The 13,017-nt window shown below is 37.4% G+C and overlaps 1 protein-coding gene across 1 annotated transcript; it reads right to left on the bottom strand.

The window, feature by feature from the left end:
* Positions 1–1,763: 1,763 nt before the first annotated feature.
* LOC121734193 (prostaglandin reductase 1-like) lies at positions 1,764–2,768 on the bottom strand. The gene has a single exon (XM_042124670.1). The coding sequence runs from the start codon at positions 2,766–2,768 to the stop codon at positions 1,764–1,766; it is 1,005 nt and encodes a 334-aa protein (XP_041980604.1).
* Between the last annotated feature and the right edge of the window lie 10,249 nt (positions 2,769–13,017).

Below are 13,017 nucleotides of genomic sequence, written 5' to 3' on the forward strand. Positions count from 1 at the left end.
ACGGATATTCGCATTCGCATTCGCGAATATCCGCGTATTTTTCAATATTCGCATTAGCATTCGCATTCGCAAAAATTATGCGAATATTTAGCGAATGTTTTAATAATCAAAAAGGAAATTATTATATGCATGCATTTGAAATAATATAATAATACAATAGGTAACACTTAGATTTTTTTATTAAATCATACTTCTACATTCTTAATTAAAGCCTCATTAGTCATTTAAATGAAAAAATAACTTCAGAGATCTTATCAAATCTTACATTAATCAGCCTTGTTGGTATACTATGTAAGGTTTGCATTCATTTAGTAGTATATATTACTTTACTATCATTTTTAAATAATGTTTATAATTTCTATTTACTAAAAAACTAAACAATTACTTGAAACATAAAACATAAAACTAACCTCAAAACAAAATAAAACTTTTAGAATGAACTTTCTGTGACTAAATTCATTCAATTATAGTCTGTCAAGAAAGTGAAGAAATTAAAAAGTGGCAACATCGTAGTGTCTTCAATTTCAAATCAATCTAAGAAAAAAGGGGTGACACTACGATGTTGCCACTTTTTAATTTCTTCACTTTCTTGACAGACTATAAGCAATATCGGTTCGGCTATGTTCAATTTAAACATGGCCGACACGAAACGTCAAACCTGTCGAACATTTTACGAGCGCTTTTTTTGAAATTTTAAAATATTCGCATTCGCATTCGCGAATGTAGAAGATAAATATTCGCAATCGCATTCGCATTCGCGAATGTGAAAAATCCAACATTCGTTACATCACTAGTGTAGGTAGGTAGGTAAATGTAATATATTAAGTTGTAGTTTTAAAGTAAGTATTCCTTATTCCTTGTTTGATTGGCTGGGTATTGAAATTAATAAAGTACACGATGTAAAAGTTAAAAATAAAAAGAACTCTTAAAAATATTATCTTTAAGGACGCTATCACATTTTTTCACAAATATCAGCGATTTTCAGGTAAGTACCATTTTAAAGAATTAGGAGTCACACTGCAAGGATATTTTGGTTTCAAATGAAAGATAATATATTCATCTCCACGTCTACACCATAAAAAATTTATAGCCGCATACAAAATTTTCACATAAATACGTTTTAACCATCACAATAATCGCGAAAGATTAAAAAAAATGGGGTTTGATTAGGTAATGTCCTTAAACGTCGATATTCGTACTGACCTGCTAATTTTTGTCATAATTTTTGTGATTGCGTCCTTAAATAAAACTGTTAAATGTTTTAAAAAAATGGCATGTACCTAATAATATTAGGTAGAGAGTAGAGAGAGTTCACTGTGAAAGTAGCAGCGCTGGAAGACCAAAAATTTTTTTCACTTTTGTATGGGGAAACTCGTGACGCTCGGGCCCTTGCCCATACAAAAGTGAAAAAAAATTTTGGTCTTTCAGCGCTGCTACTTTCACAGTGAAATCTCTACAGGGAACACGTACACACCCTAAAGTATTATCACTTGTTTTTGTTACACCCTGTATATATATATATATATATATATATATATATATATATATATATATATATATATATATATATATATATATATATATATATATATATATATATATATATATATATATATATATATATATATATATATATATATATATATATATTTTTTTTAACAATAAAAGACGAATTTTAATCATAAAAAACATATACCACTATCAGAACTGTAATTAATTGAAGTGAGAACAATTTAAACATGCTTTTTATCTAAAATAAAACCTTATAATTTAACAACCACCTTACCGGTATTAGCACCTGAGATCATTGAGATAAACGCATCGAATATATTATCAAAACCTTCCAAGACATGTTCTTTAATCTTAATTTCTCCACTTTTGATCCAACTAGTTATATCCCTAAACGCTGTAGGCCATTCGTTCAACCAGCGTAAGACAATAAAACCTTCAATTTTCAACTGTTTCAAGAAGATATTCAGTTGCGTTGTAGATGCTTTAGGAAAGTTATCCTCCTCAGCGGTATAAGCACTGATGCATCCACACACTGACACCCTTCCAAACTCATTCATATGGTTCATGATGATGCTACTCATTTCGCCTCCAACGTTGTCGAAATAACAGTCCACTCCATCTGGTGCCGCCTCTTTCAATGCTTCGTCAATGTCAGTGGTTTTGTAGTTGAATGCTCTGTCGTAACCGATCTCATCTTCTAGCCATCTGACCTTCTCATCTGATCCAGTGAAGCCTACCACTCTGCATCCAACGATCATCCCTATCTGCCCAACTATGGATCCCACTGCGCCTGCTGCGACTGTCACTACAAGTGTTTCACCAGCTTTCGGCTTGCAGATCTCCAGGAGTCCAAAATAAGCCGTAGCTCCGACCATACCCGCTGCGCTCAGTGCTATGGAATCCGACAGATCTTGTAGATCGGGCATTTTGTAGATAATCTCAAAATCAGAGGTGAATTTTCCTGGGTTTATTACACAGTAGTCGCACCAGCCTGCATGGGAGACTACCTTCGTTCCTCTTGGGTATTTTGGATCTTTTGATTCTAGAACTACGCCGGTTTGGAATCCAAACTGATCGTATGGTGTTGGGAAGTTGCTGCTGAAAACTTTCATGTAAGGATCGACGCTTACCCATTCTGCTTTTATGAGAATATCACCATCTACCAGGCTGGGTAACTCGTATTCTATAACTTCGTAATCCTCTCTTTTTGGTATTCCGTTGAAATGATTTTTAACGACATATTTTCGCGCCTTCATCTTGTAATAACACTCTGGCTTCGGGTTAAGTTATTTTACTATTTTATATTCTTGTTTTTAGGTTTCCGACATTAAAGCGAATAATAAACGGACTAATTTTGTTTTTGTTGTCGTTTTTATTTTATACTCGTAAAATAACAAAATATGCAAAATCATACAATTAAAATTTGATGTAGTGTTGCCGTATGTATATTTAAATTAATAACTGTGGGATAACATAAATAAATTTAATTGGATTTTCGAAAATTAAATGCTTAATACAGAGTACAATTAAACCATACAGAAAACCTTTTGGCCCGATATAAGTTTTGATCCTTGTTAAAAAAATATACAATTATTTTTTCTTTTATCATCACTCAGTACTAAAATATTGAGAAATAGCTTCCGAAAGTTTTCCTTACTTGGGAGTTGAGGGTGAAGCCAAACGAGCGTAATTTGTGAGTTGTGAATCGCAGAATTTCGGCTGACAAAAATTCTGCTGCATTCAGTTTCATACTGTACGGTGCAACCGTACAAAGTCCAAATTATTAATCAATTTATAATTTTCACATGCGCGCTCATCCTACTTTCTACTTTCTTACTATCCTACTAATCCTATATATTACTATCCTACTAATATTATAAAGGCGAAAGTTTGTTTGGATGTTTGTTACTCTTTCACGCAAAAACTACTGAACGGATTTTAATGAATCTTTACAATAATATAGCTTATACATCAGAATAACACATAGGCTACAATTTTAACCGACTTTCAAAATGGGAGAGGTGTTATGTTCGTTTTTTTATGTTCAATGATTACTCCGCCGTTTGTTAACCGATTTTCAAAATCTCTTGGTATATAGGATATCATCCCAATTTGGTATTACATTCACAAAAGTGGTGATCTGATGAAGGATCCACAAGTAATCGAGGGAACTTCTCAAAATTTATAGGGAAACGTGTGGTGACTTCGGTTTCGTGAGAAGTATTCTAAGCATATTATGCTACCAACAAGTAAGATTTTGCACCGAGGTATACCTGGTGTACCGTGGTCCAGAACGTGCTGAGAGAACTCCTGATTCTTTATAGATACAAGTTTCGGCGTTGTTTTAAGAACGGAAAGCATATGCTACTATGCAAATTACATTCATCATCATCATCACTACCACATTATACTATGCATCGTCCTATGATTATGAGCCTATTATGACCCTGTTTTTGGTACTTTTTATGGTCTCTTAGATCGAGACTCGAGTTTGTCAAGCGATAATTAAAAAAAACTATACTTAATATTATAAACCTGAAGAGTATGTTTGCTTGAACGCGCTAATCTCTGGAACCACAGGTCCGATTTAAAAACTTATTTCAGTGTTAGATAGCTCATTTATCGAGTAAGGTATATAATATTATCACGCTAAGACTAATACGACCGAAGAAACTCAGGAAAATGAGGGGAAAACAGGGGGAAATATTAGAAGGGGTTTATCTCACGAACTACTGGAGCAATTTTTATGGCATATAAATTATAAATTATTTAGGTTTAAGAGCAGTTACCGCAAAACCGTCGCGCCTTGCTGACTACTGTAACTATAGAATTAGCATCTTATAGCATAGCAATATAAAACTTATCAGCAACTATAGTTTTATTATCCATCTATAGTTTTATCATCTAGCAGCAATTGCAAGGTGTACCTCGTACATCTTTATGGTTCTTCGAACCGGATTTTAACCAGTGACCTATGGAAAAGTCCTGTTTGATTCACACGAGCGTAACTTTGTGAGTCATGATTTGTATGAAAAGATATTTACGCGACCGGAATTCTGCAACTTATATATCACAAATTACGCTCGTTTGGCTTCACCCTCAACTCCAAAATCCCAAGCGGCCGGATCCGGCCGCGCCATTTGTACTGCGGCTATTGGACACTTTACGCGTCGCCGCCGCCGCGCCGGCCTGTGCCGCGGCCGGACCTCCCGCGCCATCCCCCGCGTGACCCCCGCTCTACCCACCGCCGCGAAGTGACCGTTCTGCAACGATTTTAAGTGGGATAAAAGTGTTATTTTTTTGTAAAAATATGTTATTGTTACAAAAAATAACACTCAATTTTTTGGTTAAATGGACTCTCTTAATGAAACCTAAGCTCTAAAAAAATTTGACCGGTAGGTTTAAGGGCACCCTGTAAAAACTAGAAGATATAATAAAAATCGGCCGAGTGCGAGTCGGACTCGCGCACGAAGGGTTCCATACTGTTATAGAGGCTAGAGCAAACATAGACAAAAAATTATGTTTTTGTATGGGAGCACCCTTAATTTTTTATTTTATTTTAATATTTTTCTTAAATATTGAAGTAGATAATTAAGGCCTTTGTGAAAATATTAATTGCTTTTTTGCTCGATATTAATAATGGCAACAGGTCTAACCTGTTGCCATTATTAATATTGATATCGAGCAAAAAAGGCCAAAAAAATCACGTTTGTTATATGGAAGCCCTTTTAAATATTAATTTTATTTTATTTTTAGTATTTGTTGTTATAGCGGCAATAGATATACACAATCTGTGAAAATTTCAGAACTCTAGCTATAGCGGTTCTTGAGATACAGCCTGGAGACAGACAGACGGACAGACAGACGGACAGATAGAGGGACAGACAGACGGACAGACAGACATCGAAGTCTCATGAATAGGGTCCCGTTTTCACCCTTTGGGTACGGAACCCTAAAAAGTAAAGAAAAAAAAGTTTAAATATAAGTAAAATAGGTTCTCATCCAGGCTGTTGCCCTTAGGCTTTAGGGAGAGTGCCCAGAATGCTGGCGAGTGGCGACATTGCCCCGCTGTAAATTGCCATTGTCAGCTGCTTAACCGCCAGCCAAAATACGCTCCAGCCCTCTGCTTAGCTAGCACGGCGTTGGCCAGTCGCATCTTCGAAAGAAAGTAATGGTAGTTTCTTTCCCATGTCTACATATCTTTTTCCCGAGCATGGCGTTACCCATCGACTCGGGTTTCAGTGGACAAAGACAAGAAACCCTTTCCATAGCAACCAACATACAGTTCGACAAGGCTTTAATTGAATGTGTCAATGGGCGCTGCTGGTAATGGAGAACTGTCAAAAATGACGTTTTTGTATGATAGCAGCGTTAGTTCCTATTCTCGCCACGTTCATAAAAAGCCTTGTTGAACTGTATTTTAGCAACGGTAATCGTACCACAGACTCTAATATTTTCAGATGTCAAAGAAGCTAGTCTGGCTAGCAAAAGATGAGACTTGAAAATATATTATAAAATGATATTATAATTGGAATCTCGGAATTCAATCCAACGATTTTCATGAAATTAAGTATATAGGGGGTTTCGGGGGCGATAAATCGATCTAGCTAGGAATCATTTTTAGAAAATGTCATTATAATCGTGTTTTATCGAATACCGAGCAAAGCTCGGGCAAATAGCTAGTATTTATTAAAACATGATTAATTCTGAACTTTTTCAGCATTAAAACTAAAGAGATTGAACTCCGAACTCCCATTGACTCGAAAACTCACAACAATATTTTCTAAGCAAGCGTCTGGTAATACGAGATAACTCTGTTAATCGTTCGTTTATGAAGGGTAGGTTGTAGGTGCAGTTAGGTAGGAAGGGGAGATAACGGATAGGTATATAATAATATAGGTATTCATCAGGGGGCGACGAACTCAAAATTTTCGATTTTATAATTCATTTTTATAATTGAAAATAAGCCCTGAATTCTTTCATTTTGTAAAATTAGATACGACATTATATTTCCAAGAATTCAATCTGAGCAAAAACACGATATCTTAAAATTATCTCGATAGAAAAAAATCACAAAGATGCAACAAATTTTCATGAATTTTTCATTACCTAGTGTATGTTAATATTTTAACATAGTGTAATGAAACGTACATTGAACTATGTATGTTAATATTTTAACACATTGTATTAAATTCTATCATTAAGAAACCGACCTAGCGGATTTTTCAAATGTTGTAAGTATTTTGTCGATTTATTCAGAAAAAACTAATTTGGCAATGAATCCGCGTCGTCCTTTTTCACCTGGCATGTGAAAGACGGGCGTGAGTGTGAAGAGAGAAGGACGATGTATGATTTTTTGGGTTAGTCGCCCTCTTAAGAGCATTTATTAGTGGTATTAAATTTAAAATAGGTATCACAAAATTTAAAATAGGTATTCTATACGCCTGACACTTTTTAAAAGCAACCACGGTCCACGAATAACTTATTGCGAAAAAAATAAATAGGCACAGACTATCTTTTATCATTAGTCTTTAATTATTCACGTTTAGCTATAAAAGATTAAGATTGCCATCATGATTGCTAAGCTGACTATAGCATGCAGGAATCGATCATCGACAACCATAGACGAATATTCTCCTCTACACGACAAACGGGAAGAGATCGCTAGGCATCGATTCTATAAGTATAATAAAACCATCCACAATTTTCTATGTTCTAAATTCTTCTGATATTATAAACAGTCCTGGATTTATAAAAAGGCCGTATAGGCCGCGGCCTAGTGCGCCAACTTCCTAGGGAGCGGTAGATTTAGTACATGGGGCGGCGGAAATAAAGTGGCCTACACTTATAAAAATTAAAATCCGGCACTGAATATTAAAAAAGTCACTTTCAGGAATCAAAATTAGAACACCGCTTTGTAATAAACGAAATAATATCACCTTCCTTTGATAATATAATATTTCGTATGTTATTTGGAAATGTCAATATTCGATGTTCGTCGTGTGTTTACGAGATAAATATAAAATAAGACCCACAGCACGGTTATAAGCTGAAGCGACAGCGAGTACAGTAAGGCTGGTTTCCCACTACATTTACATTCCTCATTGGAGCTTATGCCTGAAATGTCGGTGAGTTTTTTCAAGTCTTTTTAAATTCTTGGTAGCTGTTTTCCCTACATGAAAATTGTGTTAATCTACAAATTATTATTATTGCCTGAATACAGTTTGTAGGCTATATCTGTAGTAAGTATTTCGTACAATTTGTCAAACAATCACTTCTCGTTCATGTAGGTAACGTGTGACAACAATTCAAAGCATCTTTCCCTATTCCTCCCACTACCACTTTTCTTCTAATTAATTTCATTGCGGTTCCCAAGACAGATTTAGCATGGGCTTTATCATATTAAAGGGTTTTTGTTCTTGGTTACAGCGGTAACCAAGAACAAAAACCCTAATAACTCCTGTGACCAAAAAAAGCGTTTTTTGGTCACAGGAGTTATGGGAGTGTATAGCACAATTACGCCCATGAAGAATTACTTAATTAATAGCGCGCTAGAAATTTTATTTGCCACCAGGTGCCGCTATGTAGGGTCTATCGTGTTAAATAGATAATATATTATCGTGACATGACAGATATATCGTGAAACATGACAGCTATATCGTGACATATGACAGCAGTTTGAAATAGACCTATATAGCGCTATAGGGCTATATAGCGGTACCTGGTGGCAAATAGAATTTCAAACATCCTTATTAGCTTTGTCCACACTGTGCCTTTTTTTGTTCATCAAGGGCATGGGTTATAACTTATAGCGCATTCAACATCGCACGTGAGGCATGCCCGCGACGCTATGGCACTTTTCTTTCCTACGCGGGTGGATTTTGACGCATTCAATTATTGAATATGCCAAACGATAGTTGAATAAAAAGATGATGACGAAAATTGAAGATGAAATTGCATAGTGTGGACATAGCTATTCGAAATGTGGGTGAAGTGTGTAGGTAGCCTTACGTTAATGTAAGAGCAGCCCATGCCGCCAGCGCGGGATTTTAATATTTCACAACTGTGTAAACACTCCCATGGCGAATAAGAAATTTAATAAATATTTACAAGAGAGAACTTAGGGATTTAGCTTCAGATGAATATTCAGCTTAGAGGACGAATTGGCTTGATTAGACCTAAGTATGTGTTGTCTGACGACACATGGCATAGAATGTAGGCAATAACTAGGTACCTGGTATGTTAGTATACCTATGTATTTTATTTCAAATGGCTTTAAAAAAAGTCCGAACTCATTAATGCCTCGTATCGTTGCAATGGCCACGTTAAGCCACTATGGACAAAGATTGCCACCTTAGCCATTGATTATGGGCAATTGCACATGTTCATTGACGAATATATACGTTCTTGTCTATACTAATATTCTTCATACGTTTGTAATCCAACATAGGTTACCGTGAAAAACCCTTTTTGATGCGCAGGGGAAACCCATCATGGGTGCCCCGGGTTGGGGATGTGCCTCAGTTAGCTGAAGCACCCCGGGGGTATGTGGGACTCTTACTCACTAAAACCACCTTCAGCCGTATAAAGGAGGGAATCCCGGATCTAACAAACACCGTGAAAAAACCCTCGTTTAAGCTAAGAAACCGATTCAGGAATCTACTTCTTAATATTCAATTAAATGATAAATTCCATTCCATTATAGACATTCATTAGACAGTTATTATACCTGTGTATTAGCGATATCAACAGTAACAGGAACGATAGAATTAGTGCTGACTCAGCTAAGTCGATTACATAACAATAAACGAAACAACGAGTCGCGGGGAATTAAAATAAGCTCTGAACCGACTTCTAAAAACGGGAGGTGGTTTTAATCTATGGAATGATAATAATTGATCAGTTTTATTATACAGGGTGTAACCAAACTAAGTGATAATGCTTTAGGCAGGGGTTCTCAAACTTATTTTGTCCACCGCCCACTTTGAGAAAAAAAATTTGACGCCCCCTTTGTTTCACCTACTTTTAAATTAAAGCCTCTACACAACGCCCCCGTTTTTTTCTGGGTCCCACACGTCCCCCCTTTAGGCCTTGAGCGGGCGTTATCGTCTACTTTGGGAAAGGCTGCTTTAGGGTGCGTATTTGTCCCTGTATAGAGTTCACTGCCACAGTAGCGCTGAAAGAAAAACTTTAACGCTGCGAGTTTATTCACTTAGTTTTGTTACATTCTGCAGATATCATCTAGATTAAGGGTGGCCAACCTTTTCGACGTGGAATGAAAGTCAAAATCGGATAAGTACAAATTTTTCCTATTAGAACTTAGGAGTTACTTAGAGCTTTTATTTTAAAAGTAAAAGAAAATACTTGGGTTTGTTTGCTTTTTATAGGTAGTAGGTATGAGGTAATTTAAGTACTTATTTACTTTTTTACTTGAAAAAAATGTGCTCGGCTCCGCGGGCACAAGCCCGCAAGGTAACAGACGGAGGGCCGCATGTGGCCCGCGGGCCGCGTGTTGGCCACCCTTGATCTAGATTCTAGATGACGCTCGGGATCCGTTGCGCCAAAATTCGTTTATCGCGTGGGAATCGTACATTTTACCGGGAGAAAAAGCATCCTTTGTTTTCCCCGGGTCTCGAACTATCTCCATACCAAATTTTAGTAATATCTGCGCAGTTGTTTGGTCATGAAGAGGTAACAAATAGACAGACACACTTTCCCATTAACAATATCAGTATGGTTAAAGATTCCAAACATAATCTTTGACCCCTAACCAGCCCTTTAAAATTGCGTAATGCAATTTGACTAAGTACCCTCATTTGCGATAGATCGAAACGGTTGATCGCAGCTCTTGCAGCTACTTTTTAAATCTGCTGTTTTCATGTCAGACGACGATTTTAGATCTAGCAATCACTTATCCACTATCGATCCGATAACGGGCTTTTATTTGGTTGATAAGTCCTATCTGACTGATAACTTGATAAGTAGTTGTTATTGGGAATTTCTAGGGTATTCCCCGTCTAAGCGATATGAAAAAATTGACCTTTGTCCGGTTTCTGAGGTTTGACTAATCACTAATGTTTATCTTTTCAATATACTGTACTCGGCGAAACATGGCGATAGCGGTCATTGACTCCCTTGTCTTGTCATTTTGTATACCTACCGCGGTATATTAACAATATCTGACACTTCACTGTCAATCGCGGTTTATATAGAAAATGACAAGTTCTTGACAGGAAGTCAATGACCGCTATTGCAACGTTTCGCGGAGTACAGTAGGTAATAGGTATACCTACTGCTTTTGATTGGCTAAAGTCAAAATATTAACCAATCAATTACGATAGTGAATAGTAATTATATTCCTTACAAAAACCACAGAAAACTTGAAAATGATAACGTTGTGCATTTTTAGGGTTCCGTATCCGTACCCAAAGGGTTAAAACGGGACCCTATTAAGTAAGAAGACTTCGTTGTCTGTCCATCTGTTTGTCTCTCTCCAGGCTGTAACCCAAAAACCGCTATAGTTAGTTGCCGCTATAACAAAAAATACTAAAAAAAAAATACTTCAAACTCATAAAAAGTTGAAGATTATAAGAGTTACCAAGATGTTTTTGTGTATAAAAATAAAAAATATAAGAGGTCAATATTTTTATTCAGTTAAATGATTTTTTATGAAATGAGGGGGCAAACGAGCAAACGGGTCACCTGATGGAAAGCAAGTTCCGTCGCCCATGGACATTCGCAGCATCAGAAGAGCTGCAGGTGCGTTGCCGGCCTTTTAAGAGGGAATAGGGTAATTGGTGAGGGTAGGGATGGGAAGGGAAGCGAAGGGAATAGGGGAGGGTAGGGAAGGGAATAGGGTAGGGGATTGGGCCTCCGGTAAACTCACTCACGCGGGAAACAAAGCGCGAGCGCTGTTTCACGCCGGTTTTCTGTGAGAACGTGGTATTTCTCCGGTCGAGCCGGCCCACAAGCGCTGTTTGCGGGCCGGCTCGACCGTCTCACAGAAAAACGTGGTATTTCTCCGGTCGAGCCGGCCCGTTCGTACCGAAGCATGGCTCCCCCACGTATAAATTAATCCTTCGATCGCGGATTCTTGGAAATGCTATTGTATTATCTTGTTGTCGCGATCATCGGTGCTCTTAATGGGGCTTGAAGGAATACAGTGCGTTATTATTCGTAGCAGTGCGACCATTTTTTATAAGGCTTGTAAAAAGGTAAATGACTGCTACCGCCTCAATTCGTCGAGTACACTACATAGTTATGTTATAATTTTATGTAAAAGTTTTGTATTACTTCTGTAACATATTAATTTTGTACAACCCTATTAACCGTTAAAGAGCAGTTATCTGGTGGTGACCTCACAGCGATAGCCGCAAAGGCTGTATGTTCATTACAGAATATCACCATTCGCCAGCATAAAGGTATTAGCGATGTATGGTTTTGATTTTGTGGCCGGCCAAAGAAATATTGATGCTGATTTTCGTTGTTATAAACAACGTATTAACACAATTTTATTTTATAGTTATCAGATTTGCACCTAGACTAAGACAAAAAAAACATTTAAGTTACGTTAAAATGAAGATTACTTTTACCTCTAAGGGTCTGTTCACATTGCCACGTGAGACGTCGATGAGATCAACAGGCAGCGCAACACCGCGCTTGAGCCAGTAAGGAAACTCAACTTAGGCGGTTCGATAATCCATTAGCTAAGAGCCGAGCATTGTGAGGGTTTGCGCCGTTTTTCTGCGTTATTATATTATAATAATATCTATGGATGCTTCACACCACGTCAGTCTGGCTCCGTGCTAAGTACCCGAAGGACTTGTGTTACAGGTACCAGACAACGAAAATAATATATTTAATACTTTTATACTTTACATAATATATTTAAGATTTTTATTACATACACATATTTAATACACATCCATGACCCAGAAACTTTGAAAACTTTTGGTTCCATCGGCAGGATTCGAACCCGCGAACCCCGGCTTAAGCTACAGGCTACAGCCCACCAACTGAGCCACAGAGGTCGTCAATTATAAGGTAAGGTAGGTCTTTCTTTAAGGCAGCTTTTTAAATTAAGTATATAATATTATAGACTTTGGCGTTAGTAACCAAACCTTGGCTGACTGATGTTCATTGGTCACATATACTTATAAATAAAAATTACTATGTTAAAGCACAATCAATCACAAAAGTTTATACGTGGGCGAGCCATGCTTCGGCACGAATGGGCCGGCTCGACCGGATAAATACCACGTTCTTACAGAAAACCGGCGTGAAACAGCGCTTGCGCTGTGTTTCGCCGAGTGAGTGAGTTTACCGGAGGCACAATCCCCTAACCCCTACCCTATTCCCTTCCCTACCCTCAACTATTCCCTTCCCTTCCCTTCCCTACCCTCCCCTATTACCCTATTCCCTCTTAAAAGGCCGGCAACGCACTTGCAGCTCTTCTTATGCTGCGAGTGTCCATGGGCGACGGAAGTTGCTTTCCATCAGGTGACC

This window comes from Aricia agestis, chromosome 15, assembly GCF_905147365.1.
Source record: "Aricia agestis chromosome 15, ilAriAges1.1, whole genome shotgun sequence".
NCBI lineage: Eukaryota > Metazoa > Arthropoda > Insecta > Lepidoptera > Lycaenidae > Aricia > Aricia agestis.